Source organism: Micromys minutus (genome assembly GCF_963924665.1).
Source record: "Micromys minutus genome assembly, chromosome: 29".
Classification (NCBI taxonomy): domain Eukaryota; kingdom Metazoa; phylum Chordata; class Mammalia; order Rodentia; family Muridae; genus Micromys; species Micromys minutus.
In genome coordinates, this window is record NC_137964.1 from 4,246,708 (window position 1) to 4,273,633 (window position 26,926).

Consider the following 26,926-nt stretch of genomic DNA (forward strand, 5'->3'; position numbering starts at 1 on the left):
GCCGCCGCCGCCGCCGCGAGGAACTGGGATCTCACCGAGGCCGGGCTGTCTTGAGAGGTGCCTGAATTCCTGGCCAGAACGTGTACTGCCAGGAATCCAGGTTCCCCGGTGGCCCTGTCCGAGGAGACACGTAGCCGTGAGGGCCACCACCACAGGAAGTGAGAGGAAAAGGGCCGTACGGTTTCCGGAATTTTACAAAGGCATTACCACGGACACCTAAGATGACGCAACTCCGGGCGAGGTGGGCGGGGCTCCGCGAGGGCCTTATTCTGAAGAGTTTTTCACCGGAGCGGAAGCCGTCAATAAAGAAGTGGCGGCCCTAGATGTTTGAGTTTCCGGTGAGTGTTTATCTTGAGTACTAGATCTTTGGCCACGGTTTCAGCCAGGAGACTTGTCTGAGCTGCTTAAGAGGCAGAGGCTGGAGTCCCCGATGACTCGGTACTTTCATCGTCTGCACAGAGGATGGTAAACTTGGGGCTTGTTCGTTCTCTTGTCTGTGTGTGCTTCCCTCTTCTGGGACCATTTTCTGTCTAAATACCCCTTTTTTTCCTCAGATGCTGCTCTTGAGTTTTCCGTTACTGGCCCGTCCGTAACTTCGCTCTCGTTCATCTTTTTCCCCAAACTCTTCTACATCTATAAGCCCAACACCTCTTTCCTCCTGATACGATCACCTCTTCGTTTTACCTCTCCCCGGACACAAGAGTCTCTCGGGTCGAATCCTCCTGGGTCAGGAGAAAGTGATTCTTTAATCAGGCTGCGCGCCCTGGGAAGGGCTTAGATTCAGTCTATCAGTCTATCTCTTTACGAAAGCGCTGGAAAAACCCGAGCAAAGACCACTGATGAGGAAGACCAGAGCCTTTAATCTGTTAGATTCGCCAGTCAGCTATGTGACCCTGAGTCCACCTCTTAGAGTTTGAATTTTCATTTGTTAAATTGTTAGTGTGTGGTGGGGTGTTGTAAAGTGTCAGTCACCATAGAGTGGATGAGACTGAATATATTTTTTAACGGCTGAGTCGGTTATGCTTATAGGCCTCTCTTTACCAGCTAGAAAGTTTTATGCAATAGAAAATAGAAATAGAAAAGCTTTTTATTTAGATTTTGACTGGCCCACTTCGTTGCTCCAAAAAGAGACATTTTGGTAGTTATCTAACAGGCGGCATAATCTACTGCTCTTACTCTACAGATGAGACAGAAGACTGAAGAGGAAAAGTGATCTCCCCCAAAGACACAGAATTGGTAAATCTGGACAAGAACCCAGGTTTATAACTGTGAAGACCAAGGATTTTTATATTATTCTCGTAGGAAAGAGACCCAAGGTATTGTGCACCTCTTTCGTTCGTTCATTCTTTCTTTCTTCCTCTTTTTTTCTTTAGGACAGGGTCTCATGTAGTCTAGATTGGGCTCAAACTCACCATATACCCAAAACTGGCCTTGAACTCCTAATCCTTCTGGCTCCACCTCACACAAGCATGGATAATGTGTGTGTTTGTCACCATTCCCATCTGGGGACACTAAGTAGCTGTTTTTGGGCTTCTGAAGAATGATCTACCATGGCCATACTTTTGGTTTGAGTAAGTTTATTAAGTAGATAGCAATAGCTAGAGAGAATTGGGAGGGAAGGGTAGATAACAAAGCATCCAACAGAAATCAACTGGGGAAGCCACTTTCAGGCATCCAGCTGGAGTGCCCAACAGAGTTCTGAATATAAATAGATTCTTCAGACTAGCCTTCCAAGCAGAAGAACAAATTGTAACAAGTAGAGGTGACACCATCAAATATGTTGCTCATAGCTCCAGCAGAAGCTGATTGAGGAAAGTGAAGCAGTCAGTTAAAGTTCCTGACTGAACTTTCTCTCCTTGACTGAAGTTCTGACTGTCTTGCTTCTCTTTTCTACTGTAGATGCTTTATGTCATGAGCTAAGTAATAGATTAATTACCTTCCAGCAGATCTCAAGCAAGGCCTCAAGTGTTTTTATTCTTGGGCTGCTTTGATGTTCCTATTCCTCCCTGTTTTGGAGAGTGTGTTGGGGATGGAGAACAGCCGGTGCCCAGAGAAGAGTCTGGGGAGGATACTGAGACAGTGGTTTGGAACTGAAATAGGGGCAGAAACAACACATGGTTACGTGAGGGCAGAACATACGTCACACTGAGCTTTACAGCTCGAGGAGCAGCAGGACGGCTGCCAAAGCCCGTTGGCAGCCTGAGACTTAGAAAGTAGTTGGTTTTCTTGTAGATCTTTACAAGCTATCTTGCTGGGAAATGCCCAAAGTCAAAAGAAGCCGCAAAGCACCTCCTGATGGCTGGGAGTTGATTGAACCAACGTTGGATGAACTAGATCAAAAGATGAGAGAAGGTGAGTGGGGTCCTCCTGCCTGGGTGTGCTGCACAGTGTCAAGGCTCAGAGCCTCCAAGGATAGAAAGAGAAACACTGAGAAGAGGCTTGCAGGAAACTGGTTGTGTTTTGAAAGTTCTCAAGAGCAAGATAACATTAGTGAGAATATCGTTCCCTTCCCTAAAGGTTTGTTGTTGTTGTATTATTAGTGTATTTGTGAAAGGTCAGGTGTCTTTGATTTTTAGTGTCTTTAGGGTCTCTATCAGACATAGGTCTGGCTGTCCTGAAAAAAAAGTTTGCCTCAAATTTATGGAGATCTCTTCGTCTTCACCTCCCCAACACTAGGATTAAAAATGTGTCCCACAAGGCCCAGCTCACTGTGTTTTCGGGGGTTTTTTTTTTTGTTTGTTTGTTTTTTAGATTTTATTTTACTTTGGGGTGTGGGTGGGGCGTATGCATGTGAGCAGAGGTGCCTGGGAGATGCCAGAAGGTGTAAGAACTCCTAAAGCTGGAGTTACAAGCAGCTGTAAGCTACCCTGATGTGGGTGCTGGGAATAGTCCCATTAAGTCTTTTTGTTCATGCCATTTTTTCTTTCTGAGACTCTAGCTTTGGCTGGCCTAGAGCTCTGTCACATATTCACATTCCTTTTGTGGGTGTCTGAAAGTCTTTATCCCATGATCTTTTCACCATGTTGCAGTTTCTGCCACACGGCACCATGGTGATCTTGTGCTTGGAAACCTTTACAGTCTGCTTGTCTTTGGAAAGTACATCAAAGGATGAGCACAGTATGTCCTAGTTTGAGGGCTGTTACTGTGACAGAACACCAGACCAAAAGCAACACAGGAAAAGAAACGTTTATTTGACTTATATTCCAGGTTCTAGTCTATCACTGAGGGGATGCCAAGGCAATTCTAAGCCCTTCCATAGTCAAAAGCAGAGAAGGAAGCTGGAGCGATGGCTCAGTGGTTGAGAGCATTGACTGCTCTTGCCAGCACCTCTTCTAACATCCCTGGGCAGCAGGTGCACTAGGGCTCATACATACATACATGTAGCAGGTACACTAGTGCTCATACATACATACATACATGTAGCAGGTGCACTAGGGCTCATATATACATACATACATGTAGCAGGTGCACTAGGGCTCATACATACATACATGCAGCAGGTGCACTAGTGCTCATACATACATGCAGCAGGTGCACTAGTGCTTATACATACATGCCAGCAAAACACTCACATACAGAAAACAAAATATAAGAAACTTGAGAGAGAAATGAACACATGCTGTCTGCTTAATGCAGAAGTTCAACCATCTAGCTTTCTTCACTCTACACAGTTCAGGCCTCACACCTCCAGCATATGAATGATCACCATGTTCAGAGCCAGTCTGTTCTGCCTCCGTTAGGCCAGCATGATTTAGCTCATTAGTCAAGTGAGTTTCCCTTAGGTGATTCCAGGTCCTGGCAAGGTGGTAACTTTAAAAGCCATCTTATAGTATGACTACTTAAGTTGGTATTTGTGTGTGTGGCAAGGTTAGTACTACAAAGTTAGTATGTAGGGGTTAGAAACAACTTATAGGAGTCAGTTCTTATCTGCTTTGGGAGCAAGCACCCTTTCCTACTTATCTATCCCATGGGCTCCCTGAAATATCTTTTTTTAAAAAATATATTTGAGTGTTTTGCCTCGTACTGCATTTGTATCTATTATTTAGAAAGGCCAAAAGAGGGATGTTGGAACCCTGGAACTGGAGTTATGAGCTGCCACCTAAGTGCTGGGAATAGAACCTGGGTTCTCTGTAAGAACAGTTGCTGCTCTTAACCACTGCGTCTTCTCTTCAGCTTCCCTTGAATTTCTGTTCAAAACCGTCTTTGGAATACCTGCTTATAGCTATCTGATCATTGCCATTATGAGGTCAAACATACAGCTGTAATTATTAAGCCAATGTTAACTTCTCTTTTCTCAACTGATTGTGCCAGACTGTCTCTGTGAAATACCCAGAACTTATAGTCAAGGTTGCTATGGGCCAAGAGATTTGACACCACTCTGAAAATAAAGGAATTAGAATGTGGAGGAAGAGTCTATTTTTAGCGCTCTTTGGTGAATTCCTGGACTCGGGGTAACTAAGTTCTTGGGGAATTGCTGGGCATTTTCTACATCTTTTTACATTCTGCTAGAAGGGCTTAAGGATTCCCAGGTTGTCAGCCTTTAATTGTTGACTATTTTCATTCTTATCTGCATGAAGATAAAAACAATCAGCTGCAGTTAAGGAAGCAAACAAGTCCTGTCCTCCGCAGAAAGACTAGTTCCAAAAACACATACATGCTTTATTTTCCCAGCTGAAACTGAACCCCATGAGGGAAAGAGGAAAGTGGAATCTCTGTGGCCTATCTTCAGGATCCATCACCAGAAAACCCGCTACATCTTCGACCTCTTCTATAAAAGGAAAGCTATAAGCAGAGGTAAATATGACTGACTAAATTCCTTACCCTTTAAGAAACTGTTACTATGTGTGCATACATGTGAAGGTAAGCCTGTGCCATGGTTTCCATGTGAAGGTTGCAGGAAAACCTGCAGGTTTGGGCTCTCTCTCTCTGCCATGTGGGTCTGGGGGATCAAATTCGGGTCATTAGGCCTGTATAGAAAGCATTCTCTGCCCTTGAGCCATCTTGCCTCTTGACTTCTTTATACTTGGGTGGCTTTCAGGATTTATACAGTAGTTCATAAAAAGCTGGGTCTGGTGGTGCACACCTTTAACCCCAGAATTCCAGAGGCAGAAGCAGGCCTGGTCTACAGAGTGAGTTCTAGGACAGTCACGGCTACACAGAGAAACCTTTGTCTTGAAAAAACCAGAGGAAGAAAAAGAGGTGGAAGGGGAAGGAGAAAAGAAAGGCAAAAAGACTGTCATGGTTCAGACCTCTACTTCCAGCACTTGAGAAGCTGAGGCAGGAAGATTATAGGGAGTTCTACGTAATCCTTGACTGTAATGTGAGATCCTCCCAAAAATGAAAATTAAAGTAACGGTTATCTTTATAAACCTATCAAGCATCAGTTTTCCTACCACGGAAGATGAAGAAATTTGTGTGTGTCGTTTTTGAAAGAAGGTTATACCATGTAGCCCCGGGTGGTATGGAACTTATATACAGACTGGCCTCTAACTCACAATGCTCTACCTGCCTCTGCTAATTTCTGGGATTATTGGCTTCTATTGTTGTATTTTAGTTTTTTTTTTTTTTTTTTTTTAATAGACCAGCCTGGCCTCGAACTCAAAGACTTTGTTCTGCTTCTGTCTCCCAGGTGCTGGGATCAAAGGCTTGTACCACCATACTCAGCTCAACTTTTCCTTTTAGTCCAAGGTGAAGGCAGGTGTGTCTTACCATGTTCTGATGCCTTGTCCCCAACTTTCTGACAGAACTTTATGAATACTGCATTAAAGAAGGCTATGCAGACAAAAACCTGATTGCAAAGTGGAAGAAGCAGGGCTATGAGAATCTGTGTTGCCTACGCTGCATTCAGACTCGGGACACCAACTTTGGCACCAACTGCATTTGCCGGGTTCCCAAAAGCAAGCTGGAAGTGGTAATGCCTGATGGTTGGATGGGGAGTTAGTTTCTGTGTAAAACTTTGCCGTAGTTGACCATAGAGGTTATTTTAGGGAGTAGTTTTGTCACTAGAACCCTTCTGAAAAAGTTCTGATAGGGGATCCTTTCCAGGTGGGATTGGAGGCTGATCTCAGTACTGCTGGTGGATCAGAATCAGACCTGATTCCTTAGGGTGGGTAGTGATGACAGTAGCTCTGAGGTGATGGGAGGCCTATGCTAGCAAGGCTGGCTGTCAGCTAACCTGTCCCACTAGGCTCACAGGGACATTAATCTCTGCGTGTCTTTTGCTAGCACTTTGTTGCAAAGCCAGGAGGAAGGGCTCATGCCTTTAATCCCAGCACTTGGGAGGATTCTCAGCCTGAACTAGAACTGAGATCCTGCTTCAAAAAGAGAAACTGGTTTCAAGGGTAGGTCAGGCACCCAGCAGCAGTGCTGGTTTGCAGTAGCTGGACTCTCCAGACCCTTGAAATGAAGCACCAAAGTTTTCATTGAGCGCAGATGGCCTCAGCTCAGCAGGCAGCTCTGTCCTCTGTGCCAGGGGTGGGGCTATGTGTAGCGAGCAGTAGCTGCTTCCCAAGAAACTCTTGGTGTCCCAGCCATGGTTCAGGTTTAACTGAGCTTCAGGGCTGTATTGTTGCTTTAGTTGGTGGAGGGCCTCCTAGAATGAATGTAGTCCTAAATTTCATCTCCAATGCCCCATAGAGCCAGATATACAAGTATAATCTGTAATCCTAGCACTCAGTAACTGTTGGCAGGACCAGAAAATAAGGGTCATCCTTTATGAGACTCTAAGTTTTACCAGAGAACTTTATTTGTTTAGAATGGCTCATGGTCTCCAGAAAAGGAGTTAAAAATACATTGCTCTAGTCCTCAGCCAGCCACTATGCCCCTGGACCAAGACTATTCTGACTATAGGAACTAAAGTGCAGACCTTTTGCCCCAGTGGCCTCAAGAACTCTGGCTTTAGTCCTTTAGGCAGTGGCATGTCTTGTTTATAGTCATACACTGTTTTCATTTCACAAAGGTGCTGATAGTGCCCAGATAGAACTGTCTAGATGCTCTGCAAGGGAGTATTCCACTAGCACCCTGTTGAGCAGGTTTTTGTAGGAGTGTACAGGCCCGTGACGGTATATTCAAATGTTCCTTTTCTGTTACAGGGTCGCATCATCGAGTGCACACACTGCGGTTGCCGGGGCTGCTCTGGCTGACACCCTTGACTCCTCTGCATCCTGGACTTTCGGACCTTAGGCTCATGCTTATTGGGCCACTGCCTCCTGAAGCAGCTCTTCTCAGAGCGGTGCTCAGAGAAAAGACCTAGGGGGAAGCATGAGCTCTACAGGTGACAGCTTTAGCGTTCACCAGTTAAGATCTGTAAAATAAAACCTTTAGACCTCTTAGCTACATTCTTTCTTTCTTTCAGAGCAGCAGGCTGTGGACTTAATCCTGGTTCTATGTCGTAGATGCCATGTGACCATGATTGTTTGTCAAGATGCCTTGGCCTGAAATGGGCACCCTGAACCCAGCATTTGTCCTTACACCTATTCCTGTAAAATGCTTGGTGCCTCTGGAATATTCTTGGCTTGTAAAGTTTTAGGGTCTCCTGGGCTCCAGCAGCAGAGTGAAGGCTGGGCACCTGTCATTGCAGCATGCTCCGTCATCCATCCCTCAGGCCTCCAGCATTCTCCGCCTTGTCTTGGTCCCTTACAGGCTTGTTCTGGAACTCCTGCCAGGGGTGGGGGGCTTCTTCTGCTGGCATCACTTTCAGCCACTGCTTGTAATAAGCCCGAAAGCCATCAATCTTCTCCAAGTAGGTGTTTTTTTCTTTGTACTATAATTAGAGATGCACAGGACTGTCAGTGTGAGTGACAGAGACAAAAGCTTCACAGTGAAACCCATTATATTAAATATGCTAAGAAAGCAGAGAAATCAGATGTTTTCAGCCAATCTAAGCGACTACACACATTGTACACAGACAAGCAAGACACCCATGCTGGTAGCACAGGCCTTTAATCCCAGCACTGGGGAGCCAGCGGCACTCAGATGGGTTTGAGTTCAAGGCCAGCCTGGTCTACAGAGTGAGTTCCAGGACAGTCAGGGCTGCACAGAAACACCCATATTCAGTTCTTCACCATATTCAGTTCTTCAAAAGGTAACAAGAAGGTGTCGTACAGATGCTCAGATATGCTCAGCACAGCCTACCCTGTTGACCACTCATTCTCTCTCAGCAAGTGCTGCTCATGGCAGCCATTCCTGAGCACGGCTTCAACTGTGTTCTCTCGCCCATTCACTGTCTCCCTTCCCACCTGGTTTGTGGTTATCTAGGCCATAGTTGCCATCAGTGCACTGTAGGCCTGACTCAACAGTCCCAAACCAAAGGAGCTTGATGTCCTTGAAGGGGTAACATCATCAGACTGTCACTTGCAGTGCCAGTACACAACCACTCAGTGAGTGAGTACTGAGCACCAATCAACACGTAAGCATTGAACAGCCAGGCTACCTCTAAACCTAGGTGGTACAGTGAACACAGTAAGCCGTGGTATCATAAGACTGCTCTCTGGAGGAAGGGGCGGTGGACCTGTGAAAGGCTAGACTGGACAATGGTGTGCACGTATAAGCCCAGCCCTTGTATAGGCAGGAGAATCAGTAAGTAGGTCATAGCCAACCTGAGTTACGTCACTCTGCTAATAAAAACAAAAAGTGGGCTACAGCAATAGCTTGGTGATTAAGAGAACAGACATACTGCTCTTCCAAAGGATCTGAGTTCAGTTCCCTGCATCTACACCAGGCACACAACACAACCACCTGTTAGCTCCAGGGAAGTCAATGTGGCTCAGGGCCTTGGGCTTCTCTTAAGAAAATGAATGTCAAGACCTGAAGGTCAAAACCAGAGATGGCAGCAGTTAGGGCGACAGTAAACACAGCAAGCCTGGTGGACATACCCGGTCAAAGGTGGGAGGGTACTCGGCTGCAAACTCCAGCTGGCGGATGACCACTTCATTTACTGGAACGCTGTTCTGCCTCATGTCCTTCAGGATGTTGATGAGATATGTGTAGTCCAGCTTCTTGAGGGCTGCGTTGATAAGGGTGCTGTAGATGTGGATGTTCGGGGTCATCTGGGACTTCTAGAACATGAGCACCATGGACATGGTCAGCAGGGTGGGGTGGCTGGTAGGACAGAGCCATGTCCACATACAGGTCTGCTCCACAGACTGGGCACCAGAACAGGTGTGGGATGGGACAACTAGACTTCTAGCCCTCTGCAGACGCAAAACAAGTATGCCCTATTTGGGGAGAAAGACTGGTGCTCGGGTCAACAGAGGCAGGAAATGAGATACAGAGGACCTCTTCAGACGTGGCTGTAGTTTACTAGTTGACTGTCATTACCAAGTGCTGGAGAGCCTAGAACAGCCCAAATTATTTGGGCGATAGAAAGCGTGGACATTACTTGGTCCTTAGGAAGTGGCCACTGCTGGGGTTAGGTGAAATACATTCAGCAAGAACTGAGAGGGTCAGAGAGGTTGTGCATCAGAGGGAGCCAGGGCAGTGAAAACTACCCTTTGTCCTCAGGACTTCTGGTCCATCCCTCCAGGATGTTGAGGCTGAGCCCTATTCACATCTCTCCATCAGAACAAACACCAACTTCAAGTTCTCAAGGCCAGTTTTTGCAGTGGTTCAAAATCCACTTGTTCCCAGAGGGGGTCATGGTCATTCTACACTAGAAGAGGTACTGCCCCTCTTGCTATGCCCCATACTCATCTGATCCTGCTGGGCCTCATTTTCCCAACAACTTTCTTATGAAAATACCAGAGTTCTCCCAGAACCATGGACAGCAGGCTCTGGGTTAGGTTTGGGTCCCTCACCTTCATGTCTGCAAGCAGCTGCATACCATCCCTGGGCAGACGGCACCCAATGGCCAGATTGCAGAAAGTCCGCAGATTGGGGACAATTCCCTTTTTTGCCAGGATTGGCAACAGTGCCTGTAAAGACATACAACTGTTACCTGTGACCCAAAAGCTCTGGCCTATTCTGATCAGTCACTGCTATATGCTAGAGACCTAGGAACACAACTCTACTCCTTGACTCTCAACTGACTGAATGGCAATCCCAGTCTCAGCCCAGCACTCAGCAAGATAGCATGCCCCTTTGTCTCAAATGTCCTCTTATTTGCCCTTCCTACCCTCTGTCCCATGTTCCTTGGCTGCCCATCCATGCAACCAAGAAACCAGGAGCTCCTGTTATGGGCAGGAAGCAGCACTGAACCGTATGGTATGGTAAAGGGGGTACCTTTCAGCCTGGGAGGGCCCCAGGGAGGACTGTGCTGTCTTAGCTTGACCAGAGGAAGGTGTGCTCTGCACTGTTTCTGTTAACCTTGACTCACAGATGCACAGGGTACTGCTTCTGTCAAAGCCAGCATTACATACAAACTGATTGGGAGCCATGTTTGGGAGGCACAGGCAGTCAGGTCTCTGCGTTTGAGGCCAGTCTGGTCTACAAAGCAATTTGCAGGGCTGCAGGGCTGCTACACAGTGAAAACACTTGTCTCGAAAAACCAGAAACAAAAGAAAACAAAACTGACTATGTAAGTGAGATGGAGAGAGCCACATGACCAGGCAGTGCCTGTCGGTCTTAACGGACAGCAGACAGCCCTGAATATGGGTGAGGAAAGATATATAGGGTGCCTCATGGTAATTCCTTCCTGGGGGAAGGGGTGCTGAGTCAGTGTCTCACTACAAAGCCTCGGCTGGTCTGGAGTTCACTACACAAACTTGAACATCTACCTACCTCTACCCACAAGTACACCACTGTACTCAGCCCCCCACCCCCCCCTTTTAAATTTAGAAAAGGTCACAGGCTGGCATTGAACTTTCAGTTTGGCTTGCTGGATTGTTTTATGCCATCCTGACACAAGCTAGAGTTCTCTGACAGGTAGGAATCTCAATGGAGAAAGTATCTAGACAGGATGGGGCTGTAGGGTATTCTCACTCCACTATAGGTGGTGCCAGCCCTGGACTGGGTTCTATAAGAAAGCAGGTTAAGCAAGCCATGGTGAGTAAGCGACATGCTCCGTGGCCTCGGCATCAGCTCCTGCCTGTCTGACTCCCCTCGGTGATAGGACATGGATGTGGAAGCATAGGGCAAATGAAACCTCAGATTGCTTTGTTTATGTGTTTCATCACAGCAATAGGAACCCTAACTAAGGCAGTACAGCCAAGGATGACATTAATTCTTGATCCTCTAGCCTCTGTCCCCACCCCAGCCCCTGGGGTTACAGGTGAGCATCACCAGACCCAGCTTATGCAGTGCTAGGAATGGACCCCAGAACCGTATTCTAGAGAAGCAGTTCACTAGCGGAGCTGGCCTCATCCTCCCCATAGGGACACTGTTTAGCGTGTACAGCTGTTCTGCCTGCATTATGTCTATGTACCACTTGAATACTTAGTGGCCATGGAAGCCAGAGCATGTCAGATTCCTGGAGGTGAAGTTACAGATGGTTATAAGCTGCCATATAGGTGTCTTCTAGAAGACCAGCCAGTGTTCTTAACCACTGAGGCACCTCTCCAGTTCATGGTGATCCTTTTTTTCCCTTAGATTTATTTATTTTATATATGCTACAATGTAGCTGTCTTCAGACACACTAGAAGAGGGCATCAGATCTCATTACAGGTGGTTGTGAGCTACCATGTGGTTGCTGGGAACTGAACTCAGGACCTCTGGAAGAACAGTCAGTGCTCTTAACCACTGAGCCATCTCTCTAGCCCTCATGGTGATTCTTAAGCCCACTGAACAACTCTACAGTCCTGTTCCTGAATGAAGTGCCTGCCCATCTTATGTCCCACTCCTCAGTGTAACAGTGTAATGACAGGTTCGGCCTTTTAGAACCCAGTATCTCAGCATGTCAGCATGACCCTTCACCTTCTCCATGACTGCCCTTCATACCCTTCCTCTGGGTTGTAGGGCTGCAGTGCAGTTGGCTGGTTTGTGGCTCAATTCCTACCTTGACATATGGCCAAGCCTAGAACAGGGCTCTAGACATGTCTGCTGACTAGTAAGCTATGATCTAGAATCTGAAAGTCATAGAGGGAGGAGTGGGGAGGCCCCATAGACAGCCCCTACCTTGGCTCCCTCCAGGTCTCCCAGCTTGCTCTTCTTCCTTATCAGAGTGTTGAAGAAAGTTACATCAGCCTCCACCCTATGCCTCTCCAGGATGGAGAGCAGCGAGGACTCTGCGGGGCTCCCAGGTTCCACCACCTCGGCCAGCAGAGTGAGGGTTTTGATGTCTGGCTGGAGCCCATGCTCTGCCATCTTGCCCAGGAAGCCTTCCAGGCCCCCCATCAGAGCCAGCCTATCAGCAGGTGTGGCCACTGTCCCAAAGGAGACAACAGCAGGGGGAAGAGTCCCAAGGTGTAGGAGATTGACTTCTAGCTCCAAGTGGGGGGGTTTCAGGGCCAGTGGGGTGATGGCTACTATGTGGCCAGGTTCTGCTTTGGTTTCTACCTCAGGCTGGGTTCTGCTTGTTACCCAGGCCTCAGGAAAGGCTGGTGACTCTTCGGGTTTCTGAGAAGGTTCCAGAAACAACTGCCTCTCCAGTGCTTCCACATGTTTGACTGACACACCATGCCTTGTCTTGGCCTGGACTTTCCTCCCTGCCAGATGCCTGCCTGTTGGGGGCTGGAGCAGGATAGTCTGTTCCTGAGACGTCAGGAGCAACCTGGAGGCAACCTCCGGGTCCCCCAGACCACAGTCTCGAGCTGCCCCCAAAAGGAGGTTGTAGCCATGTGTGCTTGGTTTGATCCCCAGACTCAGCATATGCCGCCACACCTGAAGGAAAGAACAAATGTCAGAGCTATATGTTTCTCGTCCTACAGGCCTTCAGAAAAAGTGAGTAGTGCTGTCACGAGCTATCTCAGCAGAAGCTAAAAACTAGCAGCCATCTTCCTTAGATGAGTCTGCCTTGGGTTAAGATCTACAACTAATTTGCTCCTTTAGGCAAGGCCCATGAGAAATTCATTTAAGGACAGATTCCTGCAATGAATATGCTTCTCCTGCAATAACAGTCACTAGGTATTGACCCACCCTTTTGAGCAGATCTCTGCAGTCCTATGAAGATGTCTATGTTGTAGTGATGCTATACAGGCAAATAGATAAGGATTCTATAGAATTTCTGATTTGATTCAAATAATTTTAGGAAGAAAGTTTTTGGAGATGGTCTTAGTTGCTAAAAAGATGTAATAAAGTTAGAATCAAGAACAGAACATGCCCACTCCTCAGAATAGTAAGTAAAGGCTACATAATAAATACAAAAAAAGGGCTGGAGAGATGGCTCAGTGGTTCAGAGCACTGGCTGCTCTTCCAGAGGTTCCGAGTTCAATTCCCACAACCACATGGTGGCTCACAACCATCTGTAATGGGATCTGATGCCCTTTTCTGGTGTGTCTGAAGACAGACATAGTATGCTCATATATATATATATATATATATATATATATATATATATATATATATATATGTAATGAATAAATATTTTTAAAAAATACAATGAGCTTTCATAATCACACTAAAGAGAGAAACAGACTTGGGACAATTTTGTGTTCAAGGAAAAACATTTAGGTACAAGGATAAAGTCACAGGTGTGCACACTATGGTAAGGCAAGGCCCTGTAGAAACTGTTGCTTTGAACTTTTCATGAGTATACTATAATGAGACACAGCTTTGAACTTAATAACAACGTTCTTCTGTAACTTTATCTCTGAGGTAATTTTCTAAAGAACTTTTTGTCTAAATGTATAAAAGACCAGAGAAAAGAAATAACACTGTTGGTTGAATGGTTTTGCTTGGGGAGCTCTGCCCCATCCACCCATCCATCCTTCTAAATGTATATGTCTGTCTGCCTCTATGTTTGTGTGTAGCTATATGTATATGTACGTAAGCATGCATGAATATGTGTGGAGTTGACTGAGACAGATGTGTCAGGCGTATCCAGAGTGTGGGTATATTATTTGAATGCATACTTGTCTGCACATATTTGCCTGTACAAAGCATCTTAATTCTTTTCCTTTTCCTTCTGGTTCATAAACAGTTAAAGTCAGCTTAGCCAGAGAGGCTTCTGACTGACTCACCAGAGAAAGGAGCACTAGCAATAAATCCTTTTACTTAGTCCCTTTCTGTTTCCTGATGAACTCTGCTAAACAGTTCTTGACCTCAGAGGAACTCACAGAAGGCAGGTCAGCTACTGCAGTAAAGTGACTTAGACTTAAGACAGGTAAATGTTTTATTACTGTCCAGCAACCTTAAATATTTCTTAAGACCATGTCTTCTCCCTCCGCTGCCTCAAGAAGAACCAGCAAGAAACAAGACCTGCAGGGGCTGCCCAGGGGTGGAGCATGTGCCTAGCATGTTTGAAGCTCTGGGTCAAAACCATAGCACCAGAGAAGAAAGAAATTGCTGGGGATGCATTGCAGTAATTATTAAAAAATAATAATCGTTTATCTCTTTACTGGCCCTGAGTTCTCACTCCTCAAGCCCGGTTTTAGTTCGGAGCCGCGCATTCCTCTGGCGCCCAATCTGAACCACCAACACGGGCCAACTTGTCCCCACAACTCCCATCCCTTGGCGGTTTTCTACTGCCTGTTCTCTGCCTCTGTCCTGAGGTATTTCTGTACCCCAAAATCCCACACAAACACAACTCTACAGTCTTTTCATACAGATTTATATGTTCAACTCTCAATCCACAAACTCTCTATGCAACAAGATTACATCAAATAGACAAAGATACAAACTGCCCTTCTATATGAGATATTAGAACTATAAAATTCTTAAATGTTCATAGCTATTTAATGCCAATGAATATCACTTGGGTCCAGCTGGTCCTTGGGAACCTCCATGTTATCTAACCTCCGTTCCTCTCACCCACTCTGCCTCAGGGACATCTGACCTCTGGTCCTTTGACCTCTTAGTCCTCCCTTCTCTCCACCCCCTCACCCTGACCAGTCACTGGCTTTCCTTTATTTTACTAATTAAAATGGAAGGATCAGTTGAAGTCTTGAGACTAGGCTGCCCTTTTTGGGGAAGTGGAATTAACATTAAAATACAAACAGCTTCTGGACAATCTACAGGGATGTGATTAAGAGTGTGGAAGTCCTAGGTTCAGTCTCTGTAAAGCTTCTAGGTGGGATCAAGATTAACCAGAGCAATATAATGAGCCGTCAAAAAGGGAAAGGGCGAACTGGCAGGTCACCCACCAAACCTCAAGACCTGTGTTCAATCCCTAGAATCTACACGGGAGAACCTAGCAAGTTGTCCTCTCATCTGTGTGATGGAATACAGACATCCCCTCAAACACACACACAAACATATATAATAAATATTATAAATAAAGCATAAAGAAAATTAAAAATATATAATAAACATAGGTTTAAAAAAGTGATTTAATAAAGAATCTACAAAGTGTCCAACCTAATGCTAGGCATGGCAGTAGACACTTTTACATGTTTATAAGATCTTATGGGTGGACTAGGGACAGGATCCAGGCCAATGTGCTTAACTGCTGAGTTATCTCTCCAGCCCCTTTGTTGTCTAGTTGTTTGGTTGGCTTTTTGAAACAGATTCTCACTAGGTAGCCTTGAAAGTCATTATGTAGATCAGGTGGACCTCAACTCAGAGATGCTTGTGCCTCCCAGGTGCTGGGATTAAAGACAGGGCACTAACTCATCTGCCTCTTCTTTTGGTGTTGACAGGAACCTGTACAACTTGGGCCAGGGCACCATTGGACACCATAGTAGAGGTGTGCAGAGGAGGGCTGGAAGGTTAGCACCTGGTGGGCAAACCTTGTAAGGGGCCAATGACTACTAGAGCAAGGTCTTCAATAAGGCAAAGTCTTGGCAGCTCTTCCTAGTGAATGGTTAGTATACCATCTTATTGGAATGAAATGTGGTGGCAGGGATTCACACAGTAGAACCAGTTGATCTCAGCTTTTTTTGTTTTGTTTTGAGACAATGTCTCAAACTAGAACTTTATTTATTTATTTATTTATTTATTTATTTATTTATTTATTAATTATGTATGGTGTTCTGCTTGCATATATGCCTGCGGGCCAGAAGAGGGCATCAGATCCCATTACAGATGTAGTTGGGAATTGAACTCAGGACCCCCTAGAAGAGCAGCCAGTGCTCTTAACCACTGAGCCATCTCTCCAGCCCTTCAAACTATAACTATTAATGTAGACCAGACTAGCCTCAAACTCACAGAGACCTGCTGGGCCAGATAATCTTAACTTTAAGTAGTTATTCTTTTTCATTTTAATGTGTGTGTGTTAGTTGTTGTATACAGGTATGTCCATCTGTATATATGCAGAGGCCAGAGGTGAATAGCAAGTGTCCTCTCTTGAGATAGGGTCTCTCTCACTGGAGCTGGGGCTAGGCCAGCAGCCACCAAGATCAAACAATCCTTATGCCATTGCTGCCCAAAGAGCCAGGATCGCGTTCTGAGCTCGGAGGACTTGAACTTAGGTCCTTGAGTGTTTTTATACAGCAAGTGCTTTATACAGCAAGTGCTCTTACATTTTGAGCCATCCAACTCCCTAGCCCTAAGTCACAGCTCTTAGAGGGTGTGGTATCTCAGGTAACCTGCTCTGTGAGCCTCAGTTTCCTCACCTGCAAAAGGGGCTGTCAGTGCCTTGAAGAGACACTCAGGAAGGATGCAGCACTGACAGGCCATTAGCATTGATAGGTTCATATTACATTTTGTTCCTATCATGATACTGCTTCCAAATTCTTTGCAGAGGGGACACAACCTTGTGATCTTGGGTTGTCATTCTATAAACTGGCCAGGAAGCTTCCTAAAATGTGTATCTGGACACAGGGCATCTAAACAGGTATCTGGCATCAGCTGTCAAAACTGTAGTGAACACATTAGATAGCACATGATGGGGGTTACCTCTGGGATTGGAAAAGCTGAGCAGTGAGGTATACACCTTAATCCCAGCACCTGGGAGACAGGCAGGCAGATCTCTATAAGTTCAAGGCCAGCCTGGTCTACAGGCTGAGTTCTAGGACAGTAAAGATCACAAAAAGAAACCGTCTATCCAATATGTGTGTGTGTGTGTGTGTGTGTGTGTGTCTCACTTAGGGACGATGTGTACACTGGGGTTGCACCTGCAGAGTTGCCAAGCAGAGAAGCAGCCTGAGGGATGGGGCTGAACATATGCCCCAGTGAACATACTGCAACGGTCAGGAACCCCAAAAGTAGAAAGTCTGAGCAAGAAAGGTATGGGACATCTGTTGTTGAGGTTTTGTCTTTTATTGTCTGTTGTTATGCTAAGTTTGAGCCCCCAAGTCCAGGAGTTTGCATATTACCCCAGTGACCCTGTACTCGAAGTTAATTCTGATTGGTAACTAATGATATCGACAGCCTATAGCTGGGCAGAAGAGATATAGGTGGGGTTTAAGTTTCTTGGACTTGGGGGCAAAGGAGGACCACAAGAAAAAAGAAGGTGCAGAAAAGGAAGGAGAAACTGCCATGGGCTGCCCAACTGGAGCTAAGAGCAGCCCAGATGAAATATAGTAAGTACTAATGTGGGGTTATCGATAGGAAAGTAGATCCTAACAGCACAGAGGGTAGCCATCTGCCCAGCTCCTGTGCTGTTTAAGGATTACCAGAAATACAAAGGCTGTGAGTATGTTTCATCCAGGAACACAGATGCTCTAAGGCAGGAAGAAGGGCCAGGATCTAAATAATTTCTACAAAGATCTTTGCCTTCACTAGAGAGGCAGTATTTCCACAAGCCTTTCCATGCTGTCTACAAAACTGAGAAAGAACATGCCCTACAATGATTCCATGAAGGCTGGAAGATGGCAGGTATAAAGACACAGTTGGCACAGTGGACTGGCGAGGAGGCTTGGCAGGTAAGAGAGCAGACTGCTTTTGTAGAAGGCCTGAGTATGGCTCCTCATACCCACTTGAAGTGGCTTACAACAGGCTATACCTCCAGCTTCAGGAGATCCTTTTCTGGGCTCCTACACACATACATATATCATTTAAAAACAAAAGCCAAATGTACTGGGTGGTTTTGTGTGTCAACTTGGCACAAGTTGGAGTTATCACAGAGAAAGGAGCCTCAGTCAAGGAAATGCCTCCATGAGATCCAACTGTAAGGCATTTTCTCAACTAGTGATCAAGAGGGGAGGGCCCAGCCCATTGTGGGTGGCACCACCCTTGGGTTGGTAGACCTGGGTTCTATAAGAAAGCAGGCTGAGCAAGCCAGGGGAAGCAAGCCAGTAAGTGACATCCCTCCATGGCCTCTGTATCAGCTCCTGCTTCCTGACCTGCTTGGGTTCCAGTCCTGACTTCCTTTGGTGATGAACAGCAATGTGGAAGTGTAAGCTGAATAAACCCTTTCCTCCCCAACTTGCTTCTTGGTCATGATGTTTGTGCAGGAATAGAAACCCTGACTGAGACACCAAACACTGCTAACCCTGGCACCAGGTAAGACTGACCTGCATGGCTTGCCGGAAGCCTGTGTCCTTGTCCTGGATGCAGCCCATGAGCAGCAAACAGAAGGTCTCCTCTGTGACTGCATGCCCTCTCTGGATGATTTCCTGGGAAAAAAGGAAGTCTCACTCAGAACCTATGGCAAGGCCTGGTCTGACCCAGTTCAGTACCAGGTCCGTGCATATCTAAGGAATAGGGGCCTGGATACTGCCCTGGTACCAGTTAGAACCAACTCCCAAGTGAAGCACCCTACACACACGATACCTCCAAGCCTGTCATCCTAGCTCTGTCCTAGAGGCAAGAACACATGCAAAGCTGATCCCGGCAGCCCCTGTACCGGAGGCTCTGGACTCACAGGACCGGCTTCACAACCCACCACCAGCAGCACCCAACTACTGGTATGGGTAAGGACAAGACCCTGAGCTTCTCATCTTCCGTTTCCTCATTTGTGCAAGGACACACCTTCTAGAATGTCTGAACAATCTCTCAACCATGTATAGCACAAGTACAATCCCCGCCAGCCTCTTCAGTGTCAAGGCGGGCAAGACCTTAAATCACTTGTTCCTCTTAGAAACCCCTATACTTCCACTCAGTGCAGGGACTCCCCCCCTTGCTCTTCTGCTTACAGCCTACCACTGTGTGACAGAGGCCACCGGAAGGTCCTGTTGGATTTGTGTGTGAATCCCAGCATAAAGCATAGGCTGTCTCATCTCTCCTGGACATTCCAGGTGTAGGAAGACAGTAAGTCTCTCACACTTGTCCCACCTTTGAAGAGAAGAAAAAAGGGAGCCCCTACCTTGAAGACATCCAGGCACATCTTGAGATCTGCACACTTGGCTGCCACCTTCAGCAGGGCATGATACGTTTTCAGGTTGAGCTGGAAGTTTTTGGCCTGGAGTTGCTGTCGGAGCTTCAGTGCACTTTGCAGGGCAGAGTCCTTCCATGGGGACTCTGCACAGACATTGAACAGAGCTGTGTATGTGGCATCCGAGGGCTCCAGGGCTCTCTTCTTCATCTGTTGAAACAGGAGAAAGCTGAAGGTGGTTCTAGAAGAAGCTAGATGCAGAAAGAGATCAGCGGCCACTTTGAAGGCCCAAGAAAGGCTTGTTACCACATCCATCTAGCCCAGGAGCTAAGGCTGACACAAGGGGCACCTCATATACAGTTTCCAAACTCCTGACTTCACCAGAGGATTATATGAAAATGGAGCCTGTATTCCCAGAAATGCTAGCAGGAAACCATCCGTCCTCCTGGGGCACTTAAAAGAATATTCTAGAGCTGGCATACTTGAATCAGGTGCTTCCAATGGCCCTATTCTGAGGCTGGGCCATCCAGGGTGGACACAGAGTGGGTCTGTTCTGGAAAAGGAGGACCAGTGTCCACTAACTGAGAGCTCACAAGCTGGTGAACTCTCCTCAGAAACCAGGGATGAAATAGATGGTTTAGAAAAGTTACTACAACAATTTATATACCTAAATTGTCCTTTTAGAAGTGCAGTTTTAGAACTTAATGTGGTAGCATATGCCTTTAATCCCAGCACTTGGGAGGCAGAGGCAGGTAGATCTCTGAGTTCAAGGCCAGCCTGGTGTACAGACTGAGTTCCAGGACAGTCAGTGCTACACAGAGAAACCCTATCTTGAAACACCCCCTGCCAAAAAGTGAAGTTTTGTCAAACATGTTGGCAAATGCCTGTCAGGAGACAGGCAAGAGGATCTCTGAGTACAAGATCAGCAGTGTCTACATAGTGAGTTCCAGGTTAGCCAAGGCTACACAGTAGGACCATCTCAAAAAAAAAAAAAAAAAAAAACCCAAAAAACAAAACAAACAAAAAAGGGGGGGGGGCTGAAAAGATGGCTCAGTGGTTACGAGTCCTGACTGCTTCATTCTCAGTACCCAGAAGGCAGCTCACTGTCTCTGACTCCAGTATCTGACACCCTCACATAGAAACACATGCATACAAAACACCAATGCAATAGAATAAACAAATGAATGTAGAAAGGGAGAAACTTCCTTTGCTTTGGCAATGGACTGTGAAACTGTACTAGTATACCAGATATGAGGACTAGGTTTAGCAGAGTCTGTGTTGGACCAAGGGCTTCTTTAGCTTCTGGCCTCAGGAAAAGATGGCTCGTCTTTTACTTGAGACTACAGTTGTCTTGAGTAAGACTCTTTCTTGATTCATGAAGGAAAAGGAAACAGGATGCATGTGTGAGGAAGTGTGGGGTCTCTGAGAGGAACATAGACTAACTGGGTGTGGCAGCAGAGAAGGAAGAGTGCATGTGGACCCCACATAGCCCAAGCACACAAAGCATGTCTCTGTCACCTCACTTCATGCCTCAAAGTAAACTCAACTTGGATTCAACGTCAACAAGCCTATGCCATCTGCCTCATTGTGTGACATCATGCTCAGGACCTGCACGCACTTCAGAGCTTTGGCCCTTTAATCTGACCCACACTCACATCATTGAAGAGCCTGAAGGCCTTCTTCAGGTACCCGACGCGACCGCAGCCACCAATCAGCACCGTGTAGTTGCACTCCAGAGGCTGCAAGCGCTCTTCCTTCAGCATCTGCCTTTCAAACAGATCCAGGGCCTCTGCAAGCTAGGGTAAGAGGCGACAGGAGAGGGGGCTCAAGACCGCTTCTGAGACCTTCGGCAAGTCAGAGAGAGCTTTGGTAGGAGGATCAAAGCTATTCTAGGCTACAAAGCCTGGGACTCTTAAACCATTTCCTAAAAACAAACAAAAGCATACCCAAAATTAAAGGCCCCCAGAAGAGAGTGGGAGGAGAAGAGACCCTTCTGAGATGATACAGGGTGGCAGCTCCCCCCTCCTTCTTCCGACTGCAAACTTCTCCCCAAAGCAGTCTTTGCCCATGTCTAATTCCCCACACCATCCCTGTCTCTGTCCCTGTTCTCCTTAGTCTTTGTTTCTGTGGTACTGCTGAAGAGCGCACCCAGAGCCTGCACATGCTTAGCAGACACTTTATCACTAGATTAAAAACCTAGCCCAATTTCCTTTTCTTTCCTTTTTTCTTTTTCTTTTTCTTTTCTTTTTTTTTTGAGACAGGGTATGACTATGTAGACCAGGCTGGCTCCAAATCCAGAGCTCTGCCTGCCTCAGTGCTGGGATTAGAGATGGGCTCTCACTCCTTTTTCTTATCTGTTCATTTAGACAATAGCTACTAAGTTCTCCCGCGAGCCAGGCAAGGTCTGTTCGCTTCGGGAGGTAGTGCAGAAAAGGAAGCCTGCTCATGAGGCTACTACTCTGGCTGGAAAAGATGCAGAGGAAGAAATAAGCTGGGCATGACGATGTGTTTTGTAATTCTAGCACATGGAAAGATGAGGCAGGAGTTTGGGTCTAACCCAGGCCACATAGCAAGCTTAAGACTAAAAGGCTACAGATTAATCCATCTCGGAAAAGCCAAAATAAATGGTGTTGGTGGAACAGGATGGTTCAGCAGGTAAAGGTGCTTGCCAACAAGGCTACAAACTAGAGTTAGGTCTCTAGGGTCCACATGGTAGGAGAACTGAGTCCCCTAAATTGTCCTTGTCTGTCATATATGCATCCTGCTATGTGTATGTGCACACAAATACAGAGTAACACACTAAAATAAATGCAATTAAAGAGGGAAGGGCTGAGCTGTAGCTTAATTGACTGTTCGTGTCTAACCTGCATGAAGCCCTGGGTTCAACCCCCAGTGTAACAGGGATTATGTGTAGTTCTGTTCACAGAAACCTGGGACAGTTCTGTACACAGAAACTCCAGTTCTCCCAGTTGGAGAGGGGGAAGCAGGAGGATCAAAGGCTCAGGATTAGCCTTCAAAATGAAATATATAAGGGGGTTGGAGGGATGGCATCAACTACGAGCACAGAAGCTTCCAGAAGTCCCAAGTTCTATTCCCAGCACCCTTGCCAGGCTGTTCATAGCCATGTATAACGCCAGCTTTGGGGGATCTAATGCTCTCACCTCTGTGGGTGCCCAGAATATATATGCATACATCCACAAGCAGAAGGAAAACAGTGTTGGGGTTGGTCTTGTGTGCTGTGTATTCAGATGCTGAGTTCTGTGCCCAAAGATCAGGTTGGGCATGGGCATTGTACTGACCAATGTGCTGTAAGGAATGCTCTCCAGTACTCTCTGATTGGTCAATAAAAGGCTAGAGCCTGTGACTGGGCAGGGGAGAGAGGGAGGTGGGACTTCAGACTAAGTAGGGGGTCTAAGAGGGAGGTGGGACTTCAGACTGAGTCCACTAGGAAAAGGAGAGGAAAGAAGAAGGTCACCAGGAGGCAGGATGGACCATGAGCACAGAACCAGGAGTAGCACACCCAGGGGACATTATTGCAACAAAGCAAGACACTGCTGGCAATAACGGGGGGACTTATCTGGTTATTAATAGACAAGTTGGGTTAAAATAGTCTTAGAACCTGCCCAATTTAGGCTTTGCAGCTTGTTAATAAAAATACCAGGTTTCAGGCGGGAGAGATGGCCCAATGATTAAGAACATGTACTATTATTGCAAGAGACCTGAGTTCAACTCCCACCACCCACATCAGGCAGCTCACTCCAAGGGATGCTCCTAACTTCAGGCACGTGCCGAGTTACCAGGTCTATGTGTCTTTTATTTGGGAGCTAATAAATAATAAATAGTGAGCTTCTAGAGTTGGGTAGAAGCTCACTTAATCCTACAACTTAGAAGGCAGAGACAGGTGGGTCCCTGAGTTTGAGGCCAGCCTGGTCTATAGAGACAGCCAGGGACAGCCAGGGCTACATAGAAAAACCCTATCCAAAAAAAAAAAAAAAAAAAAAAAAAAAAGACAGAAACAAAGTTTATAAAGTATTTTAAAAATGACAAATAAATCAGGTATAGTAGTTCATGCATTTAATCCCAGCAGAGGCAGGTAGATCTTTGAGTTCAAGGCCAGCTTGGCCTATATAGTGAGTTCTAGGACAGTCAGGAATGCAAAGAGAGAGATTCTATACCAAAAAGTAATAAAACCAAACAAATGAAATAAGCTAGATGTGCTACTACATGTCTGTAATCCAGTATTTGTGAGTCAGTAGACTCTGTGAGTTCCAGCTTAGCCAGGGCTACAGTTGAGATTGTGAAAAAGCATAACATAGTAAAATAAGTTGTGTGTAGGTAATCCCAACACTCAAAAAGGTGAGACAGGAAAATTATGTTTTAGACTATCCTGAGCTACACAGTCAGTACCAATCAGCCAAGGCTACCCAGCAAGACAGCACTGAAAGAATAAAACGTAGTCAGAGCTGGCAACAATTTACAGGTCAAATTGTTAAGAGAAAAATAAATCACGATCCAAAGAAGTCTGACATGGACAAGGAGACTAACGGAATTACGGCCATGTAGTGAGTGAGTTAAAGGTGGGTAAGGGATTAGCAATATGGTTCAGCAGATAAAGGAGCTTGCAGCGTTAGTGACCAGAGTTCAATCCCTGGGCTGTGCATAAAGGTGGAAAGGAAGAACCAGCTCTATATGTTGTTCTCTGGCTTCCACATGTGTACCATGGCACACACATTCACAAGTGCACGTAAACAGAAATAACAGAGACCCAAGGACTGAGCACTGAACACCCCAACTTCAACAGCTGAAAGGCTGCGCTGCCCCATGTAAAGTGCTAACCCAGCAGAAGGAAAAACCCCAGGGTTCTCATGCGAAATGCCTAACTATTTTAGAACAGTAACCAGTTCTCTGAACATCCTGCCTGCCCTCCTCCCAGTTTCCAGCCCAGCCCCTTCAAACGTCTCTCTCAACTCTTCCTCCCTCGGTTCCCCAACAGTCTGCTTTAACAGTCCTTTCCCAGTCTCCCCAATACCAACAGCTCCAAGCTATAACAACTGTTCTAGCCGATCTGCTCAGCTCAGCTTCTCCCAGTCCAACTGTCTCCTAACAATGTCTTCACTAACTGCCTTCTCTTTTCACACTTCTAGCCCCCACACCCCATCCAGCACACACACACACACACACACACACACACACACACACACACACACACACACACACACAATCCTGTTCCCAGAAATCCAAGGGGCGTCCAACACTGAAGGTCATAGAATCAAGCAGTTCTCACAGCTAAGAATTCTTAAAGGGCCAGAGACACAAGCTAAATCCCATTACATTCTCAGACCTTTCCGTCCTTGATCAGACGTTTGCACTGGAAGAAGTACCAGTATGGAGTGTTCCTCCGGCCCTGCCACTGTCTGGGCTCCAATTCTTCCTCTTCAACACCCTGCTCCTTGAGCTGCAGGTTATAGAGCTCGGCTGTTGATTTGTGGAATATTCTCCGGGAAGAGAATTTGTCAGAGAGGGTCCCAAAGCTCTCCTCCTCCTCCTCCTCCTCCTGAGGAGCCACAGTGCTGAGCTTACTGGAGTCAGAGCAGAGGCTTCTCATTTGTTTCTGGCTCCCCCTGCCCTGGGGAAGGTGGGAGGAAGAGCTGCAGAAAGCAGCCCTCAGCGGTGCAGGTCCCTCCCTGCCTCCTGTCCATCTGAGAAGATCCAGGCATTGAAGGACAGACAGTCCTTTGGGGTGGGGGCGGGAGAAGAGCCGGGAGAGTCTTAGGAGGTCCATCACTGGCCACCTGGAGCCACTGCAGCCTGAAATCAAGAAAAGTGCATCAGCCTCTGTTTTAAAGTTAGAAAGTGTAGTCTCAGGGTGGGCTCTGAGTTTGGAAGCCCTGGCTCAGGGTCACGATGGGACCCCAGTGATGTCATGGTGGGAAGTGGGAGATGGGCTGAACTTATAATCTCAGCATGTAGTTAGGTGTAAGTCAGAAATTCAGGGTCATCCTCAGCTTCAAGGTCAGCCTGGGCTTCATGAGATTGTCTCAGAAAAGTAAGAGTAAGGAGACAGAGGCAGGAGGAGTTCTGTGAGTTTAGCGTCAGCCTGGTCTACACAGTGAGTCCATGCTAGTCAGGGCTACCTAGAGATCCCCAGTCTCAACAACAAAGGCCCAAGGTCTCTGCAGATAAAGGTGCTTGCTACAGAGCTTGGTGACTTGAGTTTGATCCCTGAACCTGCCTAGGAGAACTTGTAGTACAAGCTGTACCTGATCTGCACACTCATGGTGTGAAAATAAATAAATAAATAAATAAATAAATAAATAAATAAATAAATGTGTTTAAATAAAAAAGATGTACAGGAATTCAGTGTTAGCCTCTGCTACAAATAAGACCAATTTACACGAGACCCTGTCTCAAAAAAAAAAAAACAAAAAACAAACAAAAAAACCCCCCAAAACCCCACCTCCTCAAAAACAAAACAAAAAACCCCAAGAAAATAAAAGCAAACGAGAGAGAAAGCCTTAGTCAGGCCTGAAATTCCTGATGCTCAACTGCCTGAGGCTGAGGACTGTAATGCACATGGGGCGGCGGCGGCGGGGGGTGGGGGTGGTGGTGAGGGGGGTGGGGGGGTGAGGGTATATGTAGCTCTGGGGAAGAACACTTCTCTAGCATGCACTAGGTTCCTAGGTTCAATCCTCAGTATAGAAAGTTGTTTTTTTACAACTCGTACTGGTGCACACCTTTAATCCCATCACTCAGAGGCTGTGACAGGCAGATCGAAGTTGGAAACCAGCCTGCTCTAGGCCAGTCAGGGCTACAACAGAGATATTGTCAGATACTGTCTCCAAAAGAGAAAGAAGGAAGAAAACAGAAAATTATAAGAAAAAAAGAGGGCAGGGCTGGAAGGCTGGAGAGATGATGGCTCAGTGGTTAAGAGCACTGGCTGCTCTTCCAGAGGTCCTGAGTTCAGTTCCCAGGAACCACATGGTGGCTCACAACCATCTGTAATGGGATCTGATGCCCTCTTCTGGTGTGTCTGAAGACAGCTACAGTGTACTCATATAAATATAATAAATAAATCTTTAAAATACATACACACACACACACACACACACACACACACACACACACATATATATATGCATGCTTAGGTGTACTAGAAGGTTGACTCGCTCTCCAGGGTCTCAGGTAATGTAGGCTGGCCTCGACTTCTGATCCTCCTGCCTCCACTGGTCACTTACTGGGATTACAAGTATGTAGGAACACTACCGGTTTATGCGCTGCTGGGGCTCGAACCCAAGCACTTTACCAACTGAGCCACACCTCCAGCCCCCTTATCCGAGTTTTAAACGTGTGCATTAGACATCCACCCACAGAGAGACCTGGGACCCTAGGGTCGCCCCTTGCTTCCTCTCCCCAGGCCTTCAGAGTCTCCGTTTTCCTCATCTGACGCCTGAGCTTGGATAACGTCTCTCAGGTCCAATTTAGGCCCGGTTTCCGGGATTCCTTTGAGGGTTGAACAGAAACTCACATTGAGCATTCTATGCAGTGAGACCCTAGTAAGACGACCTCAGAGTCGACCGCCCGCGTCTCCAGAGACACCGTCCTTACCCTCAACGCGCGTGGTGGAGATTCCGCGCAGGCGCACTTGCGTCGCCGTCTCTCGTTCATTACGTTACAGAACCGAAAGAAACAAGCGATCAGTCA

At 46.5% G+C, this 26,926-nt stretch overlaps 2 protein-coding genes across 5 annotated transcripts; one reads left to right on the forward strand and one right to left on the reverse strand.

The window, feature by feature from the left end:
* Positions 1-207: 207 nt before the first annotated feature.
* BUD31 (BUD31 homolog) lies at positions 208-7,331 on the forward strand. 3 transcript variants are annotated; one of them, XM_080941208.1, is made up of 6 exons: positions 208-338; positions 1,184-1,316; positions 2,233-2,352; positions 4,672-4,794; positions 5,745-5,911; positions 7,092-7,331. In XM_080941208.1, the coding sequence occupies exons 3-6, from the start codon at positions 2,259-2,261 to the stop codon at positions 7,140-7,142; spliced, it is 435 nt and encodes a 144-aa protein (XP_080797334.1). In that variant the 5' UTR covers positions 208-338; positions 1,184-1,316; positions 2,233-2,258; the 3' UTR covers positions 7,143-7,331. The 3 variants fall into 3 exon arrangements, with proteins under 3 accessions (XP_080797334.1, XP_080797335.1, XP_080797336.1); XM_080941209.1 differs by having other exon boundaries at positions 333-465; XM_080941210.1 differs by lacking the exon at positions 208-338 and adding an exon at positions 584-726.
* A 145-nt stretch (positions 7,332-7,476) lies between these two features.
* Positions 7,477-26,885, reverse strand: LOC308439408 (pentatricopeptide repeat-containing protein 1, mitochondrial). Of its 2 annotated transcripts, none has more exons than XM_080941207.1 (9): positions 26,831-26,885; positions 24,567-25,033; positions 20,881-21,021; positions 19,217-19,435; positions 18,426-18,527; positions 12,049-12,753; positions 9,795-9,911; positions 8,874-9,056; positions 7,477-7,762 (listed from the first exon to the last, which is right to left on the reverse strand). In XM_080941207.1, the coding sequence occupies exons 2-9, from the start codon at positions 25,005-25,007 to the stop codon at positions 7,589-7,591; spliced, it is 2,082 nt and encodes a 693-aa protein (XP_080797333.1). In that variant the 5' UTR covers positions 25,008-25,033; positions 26,831-26,885; the 3' UTR covers positions 7,477-7,588. The 2 variants fall into 2 exon arrangements, with proteins under 2 accessions (XP_080797333.1, XP_080797332.1); XM_080941206.1 differs by having other exon boundaries at positions 26,751-26,842.
* Positions 26,886-26,926: the final 41 nt, after the last annotated feature.

What these genes read in the sequence shown, in the direction of transcription:
- BUD31 (XM_080941208.1), top strand. Translation starts at nt 2,259, where the DNA reads ATGCCCAAAGTCAAAAGAAGCCGCAAAGCACCTCCTGATGGCTGGGAG. An exon ending in AGATCAAAAGATGAGAGAAG is followed by an intron (nt 2,353 to 4,671) that starts GTGAGTGGGGTC and finishes TTATTTTCCCAG; the next exon opens with CTGAAACTGAACCCCATGAG. An exon ending in AAGGAAAGCTATAAGCAGAG is followed by an intron (nt 4,795 to 5,744) that starts GTAAATATGACT and finishes ACTTTCTGACAG; the next exon opens with AACTTTATGAATACTGCATT.
- LOC308439408 (XM_080941207.1), bottom strand. Translation starts at nt 25,007, where the DNA reads ATGGACCTCCTAAGACTCTCCCGGCTCTTCTCCCGCCCCCACCCCAAA. An exon ending in GCTTCCGGCAAGCCATGCAG is followed by an intron (nt 12,754 to 18,425) that starts GTCAGTCTTACC and finishes TCTTTCCTTCAG; the next exon opens with GTGTGGCGGCATATGCTGAG. An exon ending in AGCTGCTTGCAGACATGAAG is followed by an intron (nt 9,057 to 9,794) that starts GTGAGGGACCCA and finishes CTCATGTTCTAG; the next exon opens with AAGTCCCAGATGACCCCGAA.